The sequence below is a fragment of the Halichondria panicea genome, chromosome 13 (genome assembly GCF_963675165.1).
Source record: "Halichondria panicea chromosome 13, odHalPani1.1, whole genome shotgun sequence".
NCBI classification, from domain to species: Eukaryota; Metazoa; Porifera; class Demospongiae; order Suberitida; family Halichondriidae; genus Halichondria; species Halichondria panicea.
This window is the reverse complement of record NC_087389.1, coordinates 5,752,621-5,766,279: the sequence shown is the minus strand read 5'-3', so window position 1 is coordinate 5,766,279 and position 13,659 is coordinate 5,752,621. Positions and strand designations below refer to the sequence as shown.

Sequence of the window (13,659 nt, the reverse complement as noted above, 5' to 3'; positions counted from 1 at the left end):
GTGATTATATTCTTTTTTCTCCATACATTTCCATGGTTACTGAATATCTGGAACGATAGAAAGTGAGTCAAACAATGTTGGCAAACATACCCTACACCTCATGTGCATTCAGTTTGTAATAGTCTCATATCCTTACCTGACCCTCGTAGCTACACCTATAGACAACTCATAATGTGTGACCACAAACACACAGTCTAACCCACTCTTGTCTTGTTCACCTTGTCCAGACGAAGGCTGAGAAGGAGAGTGAACTGAAGAGTTATGAGACGGTGAGTGTTGACAGTTGCACTTACTACTCTCGTGGTTAGAGTGGTACACGTAGTCTAGCAGAACGACAATGTGTGTACATGTACTGTCCATTGTATGATGAATGGTTGCTTTTTGTCTACCTTTGTGTATGTTTTATAAGTCCACTTTTACTGATTGAATAGGTTGGTGGTTGCTGACCTTTATATTTTGTTATGTGGATTGTACGCAATTTGTTAACCTTATAACGTGCAGTAGTGATTTGTATCAGCTGCATGTTCTATTTGGTGGAATGTTCATTCAGTCGTATATATATTCTTTACTCCCCCCAGAGAAGAGCTGCCCTCCAACAGAGACTGTCTGATGACATCACTTACCAGGACCAGAGACAACTGCAGGGAGAGCTGGAGGAGGTGGAGGGGAAGATCAAGAAGTGTGTCTCAGATATACAAGAGCGTGAGAGGTGGATACATGACCAGGAGAATAGGATTGCTGAGATACGAGGAAGACCAGAGAGGCAGAGAAAGGAAGGTGAGGGGAGCAAGGAACTTTATAGTACAGTGAGTGTTGATGCTCATAGTTGCAATCACTCGTACCTGTAGCAACTTGCCAAATTAAAGTTTCTGTTTCGTTCGCATATAGTACCATATAACTGGAATATTTGGTGACTGAGGAATTTGACTGTACCACCTGTGCATAGTTTAGTGATTACTGTGTTTACATTATCAGCCTTAATTACTATGAATATGATTAGTGGTTTGATATTGCAAGCTTGATTGCACATGCACAAAAACAATTATTTTGCTTATCCAGCTATGAGATGAGCACTCCTCTAGGCCTTATAGTATAAGCTAAAGTGGAGCTATTCATAAGCAGTGAGCAGCACTAGGTATTCAGATTGAGCTTTTGTACGTTTAGTGACCACACCTGTCATGCGCAGGAAAGTGGGTGTGGCTTCCTGTGCTTGGGCGTTCACATGTTTTCCACTCGCTCTCAGTACCTTCCTAGCTACTGCATTTCCCACTGGCTTGTGCAACAGAATCAGCACAAATGCAGAGACTATAATTATATGCAAACAGAACAGAAACGTTAATTTGTCCTCTACCGTGACTATAGTTATTAGTAGACTGTACGTACAAAATCCATTGTACAATGTTTGTAATCCCGCTCTGCATTTTCCAATTATTTACGAGGAAAGTTAAAACGTTTTTGCTCTCAGTACCTATATATTGCAAGCTTGAGCGCACATGCACAAAAACAATTATTTTGTTTGTGCAACAGAATCAAACTGAAGTGCATACCCTCGGTGTTAGTTTGAGGTCTATACGTTTACAGCCTCGAGTCAAAGTCACGTGTATATCTAGGCCAACTTGCAGTGCAGTTTATGCTTTTTAGCTTTTGCTCGACAACAAAGCTTTAACCTTTAATATTATAAAACCTTGTTGTGTTGAGGCTATCCATGGTACCAATACAGTGCTATCACATCCGGGTGAGTATAGACTCATATCCACAGACACACAGATTGACTACTATAGCCCGTGGAGTGCCTCGGGTTAACAAACGCATCATAAACTTTAATTTGTCCTCTACTGTATACATGTAGTGTGTACGTACAGCTGTTGTTCGCTGTCTCAATGTTTCAATGTTGGTAATCCCGCTCTTATTAAACTGTTAGCTTCACCTCTTTCATTACCTTAATAAGGTTTGTATGCAACCACTCAAATCATGGATTAATTGCACAAGCACATGCGTAGACTTAATCTATGATTAGCCCGCCTAGCCTTGGTCAACACACACAAATTACATTACTACAAGTGTGTTTGACATACCTGACATGTATTTATATGGTGTGTATTAGTTGCTTACTCCCTTCCATGTGGTCCTGGTTTGATCAAGCTAGAGCATTGTTCCTTTGACTATATTCCACACACTGTGGTACATGTGTTATAATTAATTATGGATACTGTTTATCGGACATTGCATCAATATATGCACACATACATGTACAGTCACTGTGATTGAGTGATTGGGTTGGTAACGTTGTACTGTGTACTTAGTGACATCATCATGTTAATTCATTCATAGCACATTCCTGTAATGATCAGCCACATTCCCTGTCATTGGTGGGTCACTCACTTAGCAAGCTTTAAAGTTTTATGTACGTACAGCTGCTGTATCCATTGTTTGTAGCAGATCGATGCCGGTCCTTCCATTAAATGCTTTTCTATTGTATAACTAGAGCTACCTAGTTGCCTTCCACACTCAATGTACTCTATTGTACATGCACCAAGTTACGTATGATTTAATGTAATTTTGTTTACAATACAACATGTATGTGTGATCACAAGTACTGTTATTGTATTGTGTTTTCACACTGTCTTGGTTGCGCAGAATGTCAATACAATTAACCCTGAGGCGTGTGGGAGACTTTAACATCAAAATCTGAAAAACTAATAACTTGTTTTGTTTAGGCTATATCCAAACCAATGGACTACCTAACCTGTAGGGTTGATTATGCCAAGCCAATTGACAGACTACCATATAGCGGATAATTTTTGTGGGGTAAATTATTTTTGTGGGCAAGCTGACCTAGGCGTGGTTTACTGGAACGCATGCAATGCAGTGCAGGCAATGAACATTTTGACTCACGAACATCACCGTGTTCGAGTGGAACGAATTTTTACCCCAAAAAAATTACCCGCTACGTTTACATGGCATGCGAAAGATAATATATTATTTGGTGAACATTTTGAATTGATTCCTATGAGCTAGCTTGTACAGTGCATGGTAGCTATAATTATAGCTGATGATATCCATCTGGAAGGACTCTCTGGGCATGCCGTTATCTTGTCTGATCATGCTGAGAGAATGTGAGACGTCTTTTTGTTCCAAGTTCTTGCTCAATATTTATGAATATTTTTATAATAAATTATAATAATTATGAATTTAAAATGAACTGTAAAATGAACTGTAACATAATTATGATATAGATCGAGTTAGCTTGCCTCGAAACATCACTCGTCACAGAGACATCCGGTTACTGGGTGGGGCTAGAATATGACTGCATTATAGGCGCATTCTCGAATATAAGCATCTGCTATTGACCCCATGCATGAGCGCATATTTTTCCTACCTGCATCGGTTCTAAAAAAGTAATCAAATTTTTTGTCTGGCGTAAATATTCAATATAATTATAGCTAGTTGTGCAATTTTAATCACAGAGTCTGCGCAGCATCTCTTTGATGAGGCCATGAAGGATGGATACGTTATTCTTCGCAACATCAACCTCCTACTCATGGGTGCAGCTGGTAGCGGTAAATCAGCCACAAAGAATCTCTTGCTTGGCAATCCACCTTCAGAAGTACGAAACAGTACTCCTTGTCGAGATAGAATAGCCCACGTTCGACCAGTCACCAATCTCCTTTTTCAGGGTCGTTTCCAGGGTTCTGACAACAAATGGGAGGAAGTAAGTGAAGAGGATTTGGTCAACATGTTGGCAAAGGCCATTCAGCATCTACCCCAGAGCTCTCGTGACAAGCTACCTAGTGACCTTCAGACCAGGCTCAAGGAATTGTCCACTGAAGCCAGTACCAGTGCAGCAACCGAAGCTACTTCAATCCCACCTTCTCAAGAGAGTGTTTCTCCTGTGCAGCAAGCAATCGAAGATGTTGTCGCGTTAGTCGTTGAAGCTATGGTGTCAACACCGTCACAACAAGAAGCCTCAATCTCCTCAACTGAAGGCAAAGAACTGTTTGGTACGAAAACGATGCGTGTGACCGACAATGGAGGACAGCCTCAGTTTCACGATGTGGCCCCTCTCTTCATTCGACATGCTTCAGCAGGGCTGTTTGTTTCCAGGCTCACTGATGATTTTGCAGATTATCCCCACGACGACTTGTACAAGGATGGAAAGCCAGTCGGTCCCTCATCTCCATCTCACCTTTCCTATCTGGAAACCAATATGAGTTTACTGCGATCCTTTCTCTCCTGCAAGAGGGATGGGAAAACGCCACGCCCCATCTTTGTGGGCACTTTCTCCGATAAAATCAAAGATCAAAAAGTTATCGACAAGAAAAACCAAGCCCTGCTTGATGCTTTGCCTCCTGAACTGAAAGAAGAAGTCATCTACAGCAATCTGCCATTGAAACAGGTGATATTCACCGTCAATGCTTGCAGTCGTGATGAAAATGCACAAGAGGTTGCCAAAGAAATTCGGAAAGCTGTGGAAAATTCGCCTACATTCGACCTCAAAGTTCCCCTGTGGTGGTTCATCCTCGAGTTAGCTCTACAAAAGCTTTGCAAGATCATGAAAAGAGGTATCCTTAGTAAGAGTGAGTGTATCGCTTTGGCTCAACAGCTTGGATTCCATCCATCTGCGTTGGATGCTGCTCTCGACTACTTCAATGACATGTGCATTGTCCACTACTACCCACACATCCTGCCCCACACTGTGTTTGTGGATCCTCAAGTCCCACTAGACAAAGTTAGTGAGTTAACACAACATGCTGTCTCCCTGAGGGATCAAAGAAAACGTCCTTCTGCCAAGGCTGCAAAATGGCTCAAGTTCAGAGATCAAGGTATTTTTACTATTGATATGCTCGAATCGGAAGAGTTCCAGAAGCATTACGAAGACGGCCTTTTCACACCTGCTGATATGATAGCAATCATGATGGAGCTTCTGATAATAGCCCCTCTCACCATCCCACTACTTGGTCGAGTTGATTGCTCTTTCTCTCAAGTGGAGTTTCTCATGCCCAGTCTCCTCAGATCTGTTCCACCCTCTGAGCTAGAGGACCATCGTGTATTCACTTCCTCAGCTGATCCTCTTCTCATCCGATTTGTCAGTGGCTGTATTCGATGTGGGGTCTTCTGTTGTCTAGTGGTGTTCCTCATGAAGAAGTGTGGGTGGATAGTGTGTCTTCCTTCTGGAAAGCCGGTTCTTTTAGCTAGGAACTGTGTCAAGTTTCGGTTACCCGATTCTCCTGGTAGCGTTACACTGATTGATTCCTTCTCTTATATGGAGGTCCATGTCAAAGCCCGACCACATGTGCTTCTGACCGTGTGTCCTCTAGTTAGAGCCAGTGTCCTTGAAGGTGTAGATGCTGCTTCTGATGCACTTCACTACAACAACGACAAGCCAGTCATTAGCATCTTCTGCCCTCACGAAGGAGCAACACAACAAGGCAAACGCCATTTTGCTGATATCCACTTATCGACAAAACTGTGGTGCTGTTCTGAAGATTTTGATCTAGATGGGGATCTCAAGACGAGTCATACTGTTTGGTTAGGTACGGCAATTATTCCTGCGGAAGGTGAGTTATTACTTTATATTTCCTTTCCTTGTAACTTCCGGGGAGGGGGTAGATGAATAGCAACTATGGTATACATTCTGTGTAGGGCATTGTGATAGCAGTACATGCATTACAGTGTATTTATAGTTTCATGTATTGTCTCTAATTATGCATGTAGTTTATTATCTCTCCCCCTCAATTAGGTGCGTTATCCTCTGTTACGGGAGACATGTCTACAAAGATGACATTGAGTGATCAGCAGCAACAATCTGGTAAGTACATGACATACATTGCTTTACTATCACTTATTAGGTTACTTAATACTGAATATGTTAATTACCTAACTATCATGTTTCCTTTGTTATAGGTGAAGCCTCCTCAGAGGTGAACACTGAAAGAAAGAGACATCAGCTGCAATACTCCGGTAGTTATGTAGCACTATACGTAAATATTTGCAGCTTTTATATTTGTGTACTACATTAGTATAACAAAGTATTTTCGTATCATTGTATTATCCCCCTCAGGTCCATCGTCCCCTGTAATGGAACCTGTGTGTAGAATGAGTGATCAATATACCAGTAAGGAAGTTTCCGGTGGATAAGTATTATTTTACCAATTATATAGTTTCTCCTCAAATTCTTCTATTAGGAAAACCATCGTCTGCTACGGGAGGTACTGGTAGGAAGACTGAGAGAAAGAGTGATCAGCAGCAATACTCTAGTAAGCACATACACCGTACGTGTATAATATACCTGTATATGTATGACGGTTCAGGGTTCAATGCGCATGATGTCAATTTATAGTAATTCTTGTTGTTTTCAGTCAATCAATGTGGGACTCTGGCCAATGTTGTTAGTAGCACTGGATCTGGAATGAGTGATCAACAGCCTTGTTTGAGTGAGCATGTTAATTGACAGACGTACTACATGAGCTGTGTCTGCTTTTCCTCAGGTAATTCTGTAATGGAAGATGTGTGCTTGAAGACGGAAGTACATGATCATGATCAGTGCATTACTTCTGGTAAGCTTTGTTTTGTAATCACTTTTGTATTATAAATATTCCCTCCTCAGACAAATTGTCTCCTGCAATGGAACATGTGGTCAATACAACGAGCGATCCACATCAATATACCAGTAAGAAAGTGTCGTTTGGTCGACAGGTTATGATCATTAATTTGTCCTGTGCCTGATCATGTTAATCCTCGTGTATAATTCAGTGCCTGTGTAGTTGATACTGTGTAGTTGATGTAATTGTAGCACCAACTCAGACTTAACAGTTTATTGTGTCCTAAAATATCTCCAATGGTTGCTGTAATTAAGTTTTTTATGTCGCTTATAAAGAATACTTTTACTTTTGGCCCAATAATTATTTTTACTTGTTTCTTTGTTATATTTTTCTTTCTTCACTTCCGGTAAATTGTCCTCTGTTACAGTAATGGAAGATGTGTGTAAGAAGACTGGAGTGAGGGACCAACAACTAGATCAAGAAATCCTTGAGAGTGACATCATTCTAATCGCGGAGAAATTTCCTCATCTGCTGAACGTGCACAAGGTAGGCAGTACTCTAAATCTTGTATCTACTTATCCTCCTGACATTTTGGCAAGGGGAGCAAATGGTGCACGTGCATGATATTAGGGTGTTGATGACATGTATATATCTAGAGGGTTCGTGACCCTAGGACTGCCCTGTTAAGAATATTGTTCAACAGAACCCCTCAATTGTATTCCCATTGAGTTTCCTCTAGAAGGTATTTCCGAGGGGGTACCCTCACCAAATGAAACCCTGTTGATTGTTGCTTTTGTACATACAGGCTTTGATAATCAACGATCTACAACATGTTTACGAGAAACTACATAAAAGTGCCAGCCCTCACTGGTTCAATCTGGGATTGGCTCTAGGTCTAACTCATCCTGATCTCACCAACATCAATATCAAGTGTCGTGAAGATAATGTGTTGTGCTTGCGTGAAATGTTGGCCAAGCTCCTGAGTACACAACATGTAACATGGAGTCTCCTATCAGACGCTCTCAGAAGGCCCACTGTGGATCTCATCAATTTGGCTGATAGCATCACAGGTAACTATATATTTTCAGTGTTTGTGCATTTTTTTAACTTCACCACGTATCAGTATGTGCTTGACAGTGAGACACATGCATTGGGCTTTTCTTCTATCAATTAACACTTCAAAATTCAGTATACTTATACTTATTGATATTTTTACTCATAATTAGGAAAACCATCGTCTGCTACGGGAGGTACTTGTACTGAGAGAAAGAGTGATCAGCAGCAATACTCTAGTAAGTACATACAGCGTACGTACAATCATTATAATGTAAGCTCTAATAATATTATGTGGAACATTATTGACTACAACGTGATGGTTTTACGCTGTTATGCATGTTGTCATTAATATATACGTAGTTGTAGTGTAGATACAGCTGAATACTGTATCTCAATATTAGACACAGCTGCTGATGTCACTGAAGGAGATACCTCACAAGATGTCCTCACTTCATATCCACACACCATTCCCTCAGGTATGTGTGAATTACGTACCGTATATATAGTGTGAAATTTTTGAGGCACTTATATATCGTGGAATAGCCTATATAGCTCTTAAAGCATTTCGTTGCACAATGTTCGTGGAAATGACTGCTTACCACGCCTTTAATCTTTGCACGTTATAGCAGATAATTCTAACAATTTTCATGGAGTTTATTTTTGTGTAGGATTGCTAACCCACGAAATCAGTGAAAATTAAGCCCCTTGAAAATTTTGCACTATACAGTATACAATAATTATTATAATGATGTAAAGTATGCTTCTGTTAATTCAAATTGGATTTGTAGTGTTCTATATCTGGGTGTACTTTTAGAGAGTTAGGTAATTCAATGTTTGTTCACTGTCGGAGATTCCGCCCCATTAACCACACCCCTTTCCTTCTCCCAGGAGCTGGTGGACCGAGGACTGTGACCATTGAGGAATTGAAGGAACGTACTCAAGTGAGTGTTGTGTCATATCATTCTTTAACACTTATCGTGATCTTATTGTAGATGAGATATCCCGATGATGATGATGATGATGACAGCAGTGATTCATGGCATTCCACTAACGAATCAGTAGAGCACCACCCAATAGATGAGGTTGTAGATACAGTGGACACTCCTAGTGATGTCACTGATCCAGACACTCTTATCAATGAACAGAGCTTCTCTCAAGCATCACCAGTAGAGCACCACCCCACAGCTAGTGACGAGGCTACTTGTACTACAGCCCTGCAGTCTACACACAGAACAGACCAACATACAACAGGTGAGTGTTGCTATCCTTGTCGGCAATCTATATACTTGCACGTAAGATGTGTAGTGTATTTTCACAATGACAGTTATGTTATTAATGAATGCACACAGCCTCTACTGTACTGACTGATGCTGTACCATCTGATGTCACTAAAGGAGATACCTCACAAGATGTCCTCACTTCATATCCACACACCATTCCCTCAGGTATGTGCATACATTGTATATATAGTGTTCTGTACAGTTTACTTTTAGAACTATAGGAATTTCATGTCTACAATTATGTATAACACAATAATTATATCGGACATTCCGCCCATTTAACTACATCCTTTCCTTCTCCCAGGAGCTGATGGACCGAGGACTGTGACCATTGAGGAATTGAAGGAACGTACAAAAGTGACCGACTCTCAACTTGACACTGAAATTGAAGAGACAGACATGATCGTTCTGGCAGCTCACTTTGACAATGTGGATACCTACGCTGTACAACTGGGACTAGATCCTAGCGAGCGAAGAGATGTTAAAATTACTGCCTCCAATTATGACACAAGGACAGCGATAGACAAGGCCTTGAGACTATGGAGACAGCATAATCCAGGAGCAGCTACTTACAGAGCTCTGGTGAAGATGCTGTTGAGAATGGGAAAGGAAACACTGGCCTTTAAAATGTGTCAGACAGCAGCTACGTAAGTGAACCAATGTCCTATAATTATACCAAATGAATCATGCAATTATTTCACATGCAGGAAACATGTGGTGTGCAACAGGAGAAGATCTATTTAACTACATTTTTGATAATATGTTTTTGTTAGTTAGTTTGCATTGAACAATAAATATTTGATACAAATGAATGGTTTTAGCTACTGTATCTTGCTGCATCAATGTTAAATTTTATCGTACACTTGTGTTCATCATCAATAGTAGAATTATTGGTGTTAATTGTCAGAAGTTCTTGCAGCTATATATATAGCTATGATCACTTTTGAGCTAAAGTAGTGGGAGGGGGCGGGGCTGGTGTTTTATTCATTTCCTTTTTAGGCTAAAGGGAAATGAATAAAACACCAGCCCCGCCCCCTCCCACTCCGCCTACTTTTGCTGATCAGCCATGTACGTACATGCATGTAGATCAAAAGTGTTCAACACAAAGCAAGAGACAGCTAGGATACTGAGTGTAGGCTTAAAGGAGCCTATCTTCCTGTAAGTGATGCTTGTGAGCAGCACTATTACAGTATTTATTGTTCTCCAACATAATTATAACAAATTGTTGTCCCTTGTTTCAGGTGTGTTGTCAGATGAGGCTGTGTGGAGAGTAGCTCTATCACAAGTCAGTGGAGGACCAGGAGAGGAGCATCCTAGAGAGGAAGAGGAAGATACAGCACGTCATTACAGGTGAGGGGGTGTGGCTACACTGACCACCCTTGAAATAAAGACACCTCTTATAATCAGGCATTATAATCAGGGGAAGTCCCAACTCAATAGAAGCACATGAAATTAGCAGAGACACTTCAATAAACAGTTCACTTTCCATAGTTAAAGTCTTAGAATTTCCACTAATAACATGTTTGCAGTTATCCGTGTATTCTCCCTATGGTCGAACTATCTCCACTGACTGTATATGCTCACCAGAAAATGTAGTTAAGCATTAACTAATCAAACGGTAATTTTCTGCACTTGCAGGGAGAGCCCATTACATTAGCTAACCCTTAACTTTCTGTGCCATGGTGGCGATGCATACTTTATTCAAACTCTCACTCACACACACCAGATCTTGTGGTGTGGGCGGTACCCTAAGGCGGTGGTCACATGACTCAACCATAAGCTCTTCAACATAATAATGTCATAATTTACATGTGACCCACAGTGACATGTACTTTCACCATCTCCCCACCCCCACACCCCACACACACACACACACACACACACCCACACATGCATCCATGCAGTGTGTGATAGGGCATGCCTGACAGGTCTGGGGGCTGACAGCTGTAAGGAGTGTGCCCTGGGATATGAGGAGGTGGAGGGATCTTGTACAGGTGAGGAGACTGGCTTGTACTAGTACACAGTGTGACTCACCCTGGCCCACCAGATATTGATGAGTGAGAGAAGATGACTCCATCTGTTCTGATGGTACCTACTGTCTCAACACCCCGGGGAAGCATCGCTGTCAGGGTGAGTAATAACTCAACACAAGTCACCTCACATTCAGAGGAAGCAGCTAATTCTCTAGTGACATGTGCAATACTGAGTAGGATAAATAATTATGTAAATTGTGTATTTTGTAGGCTCCAGCTTTCCTGTTTAGTTGATGCAACGTTCACTGTCCTCATGAGCTGAAGGATATTGTTGGATATTGTTAATTGGTACCAGAAACATTGTATTACATAATTATAGTCTGTGCATGTACTGTACTACGCTGTAGTTGAGCATTTTGGATATAATTGCTATTTACTGAGTGTTGTGTTGTGATGACAGTGTGTGACAAGTGTTGTAGCGTGTGCAATGGAGCGGGACCATCAAAGTGTGGGGACTGCTCTACGAGATACACTAGGAACAACAAGGGAGTCTGTGAAGGTGCGTCTCATCACAGTACAGTCACATGATAACCCTCTCCCCAGATGTGGACGAGTGTGAGGTGGAGTCGTTGTGCTCAAGTGGTACCTACTGTGAGAATACTGCCGGGTCACATGACTGTAAAGGTAGGCACATGATCCACTAACTTTGACTGTGCTCATAACTTGAGTTAGGATTGTGCATTTTCACAATTAAGAGATGCATTTTGTAGTCCATTGAGATGCATAATTTTATTATCTATATAATTATAATTATTATGGCCGTTCAACAATCCCTATAATTACTCTATAGATTTTGTCCATCTTGAGAGCAGTGAAAACTCATCTAAAGACATTTGTATTTGAGGGCACTACTCTGAACCTGCGTCCATCGTGCTTTGTCTGCATCACCATGAACCATGAACCCAGGTTATGCTGGCTGCTCTGAACTACCAGACAATCTAAAGGTAACTATCGGTACTTTCTATTTAGCCTTTATGCATTTCAATATTTCTCTCTGTAGGTGTTGTTTCGTACAGTGGCCATGATGGTGCCAGACTATGCCATGATTGGAGAGATCTCTCTCTACTCTTATGGTTTTGTGGATGCTCGTAATCTGGCCGTCAAGATTGTCATGACCTATGCATAGACTGTGTTGAGAGCAACTCTCCAGCCAACTCCATTCTGACTATGGTGGGTACAACCCACTGTACTGTATACTCGACCTACTCACTATTGTACACTGTAGGCATGCGTGCAGTCCAGTCAGTGTTGGTGGCAGCCGGTCATCTGAAACGGAAGTACCCTAACAAACATGAAGATGTGTTACTGCTCAGATCCAGGCCTACCGTATTACTAGAATATTTTGTCGGTAAAAAATCTTTGCGATCTAACTATTCCGTTCTATTCCCTCACCAAATTTTGAATTTAAACATATCATTTGATTCCTAGCTTTCAGAAAATCCCCAAAAATTTGAAATTGCAACTAAAGTTATGGCTGTTTAAAGAGCCCCAGTACCACTTGTACTTTCTAAGGTCATGTTGTAGTGGAATTTAAAGTGTTTTAACAACCCCCCTCCTATATACAATACCATTGCTATTCATCTACCGTAGTAACCCCCCCCTACACACACACACACACACACACACACACACCAGGCAAGACCAAGGTCCTAGGTACGCAAGTTATTGTCGTTCAAATAGTTGTTATCCAACCTTGGTGATTATCCAAACTGCATGGTTCTGTTTGATAGCTAACTTTGAGTGCTCGTAACTTGAATTATGCATTTTCACGATTAAAAGATTAATTTTGTATCCCTTTGAAATAGCTATATGGTATTGATGAGTGTGTGCTGATTGGTAGCAATGTGTTGTTGTTAGTTTGTTTGTTTGTGTATTGTTGTAGCACACGCTAATTGTGCGTATTGTCCGACTAGCTGTTCATGCGTGTGTGTATACCTAGTTATAGGTTGCTAGTGATGTGCCCACACTGGTCGGTGGTGGTGGTTGGTACTAACCACCGGCCTCTACATTTTAGGGGAGATTTAGAAATAAAAATAGCCACTACTTTTCGAAATAATTATTTGCTAACTTAGACTGTCCATAACTTAAGTTTTGTAAAACATAAGCTACAGTAGCGGTCAAAAAAAGTACCCGTTCCGTTTACGTAGTACGTCCGTTGTACATTCGAAGCGTTTCCGTTTTGACACCGCATCAAAAGCGTTGAATTTACTGTACCGTTGCTAATTACCATTGCACGTTGCAAGTGCGTTTTGCAGAAAAGTTTTAGGAAACGAACAAAGACGAGTATTGTAGCTAGTCTAGCTACTTAGCTTATGCTATGCGTTTTGCAGAAAAGTTTTAGAAAACGAACAAAGAGACAATCCTAGTCATCTCGAGTATTGTAGCTAGTCTAGCTACTTAGCTATGCTATGGCTAAGTCTAGCTGTAAGCCTAGCTCTAGATCTACAACAAAGACATAAAACGTACCATTCACAAGTTCTTTAACCTTCTCATCAAAAAGGATGTCTGCAGTCTCTATAGAGTCCTATCTCTGTTCTACAAGGTTAGAAAACGCTAGCTAGCTAGCTATAATTATATCTAACAGCTAACTGCTGCAAGAGTTCTAGCTAGCTAGCTGCGTGCAGAGCAGCATTGGGTGTGGCCGAAGGAAAAATTTAACAACGGTTGATTAGAAAAAAAACGCAACGATACGTAGCGTATCTTGAGCGTATTTTTATCGTTTATTTTGTAACGTACCAGCATACTACG

At 41.0% G+C, this 13,659-nt stretch overlaps 2 protein-coding genes across 11 annotated transcripts in view; both read left to right on the top strand.

Moving 5' to 3' along the window:
* The first annotated feature begins 44 nt into the window (after positions 1-44).
* LOC135346993 (uncharacterized) lies at positions 45-9,738 on the top strand. 7 transcript variants are annotated; one of them, XM_064544771.1, is made up of 20 exons: positions 45-62; positions 228-269; positions 579-777; positions 3,468-5,558; positions 5,741-5,809; positions 5,905-5,961; positions 6,062-6,115; positions 6,162-6,257; positions 6,360-6,443; positions 6,489-6,557; positions 6,608-6,670; positions 6,970-7,088; positions 7,348-7,612; positions 7,769-7,834; positions 8,000-8,074; positions 8,487-8,539; positions 8,591-8,849; positions 8,948-9,043; positions 9,183-9,525; positions 9,586-9,738. In XM_064544771.1, the coding sequence occupies exons 4-20, from the start codon at positions 3,497-3,499 to the stop codon at positions 9,620-9,622; spliced, it is 3,867 nt and encodes a 1,288-aa protein (XP_064400841.1). In that variant the 5' UTR covers positions 45-62; positions 228-269; positions 579-777; positions 3,468-3,496; the 3' UTR covers positions 9,623-9,738. The 7 variants fall into 7 exon arrangements, with proteins under 7 accessions (XP_064400841.1, XP_064400843.1, XP_064400842.1 ...); XM_064544773.1 differs by having other exon boundaries at positions 46-62; positions 6,186-6,257; XM_064544772.1 differs by having other exon boundaries at positions 46-62; positions 6,360-6,434.
* A 186-nt stretch (positions 9,739-9,924) lies between these two features.
* The window catches only part of LOC135347017 (dynein axonemal heavy chain 12-like), a 30,798-nt gene continuing 27,063 nt past the window's right edge, over positions 9,925-13,659 (top strand). For 2 of the 4 annotated variants that reach the window (XM_064544836.1, XM_064544835.1), the window contains exons 1-2: positions 11,019-11,410; positions 11,455-11,533. The gene's annotated coding sequence lies outside the window, so the exon portion shown is untranslated. The other 2 variants (XR_010398199.1, XR_010398200.1) reach the window with 2 other exon arrangements.

Excerpts from the sequence above, each read along its gene's own strand:
- LOC135346993 (XM_064544771.1), top strand. The coding sequence starts at position 3,497 with ATGAAGGATGGATACGTTATTCTTCGCAACATCAACCTCCTACTCATG. Across the intron at positions 7,613-7,768 it reads TTTGGCTGATAGCATCACAG|GAAAACCATCGTCTGCTACG; the intron begins GTAACTATATAT and ends ACTCATAATTAG. Across the intron at positions 8,850-8,947 it reads AACAGACCAACATACAACAG|CCTCTACTGTACTGACTGAT; the intron begins GTGAGTGTTGCT and ends GAATGCACACAG.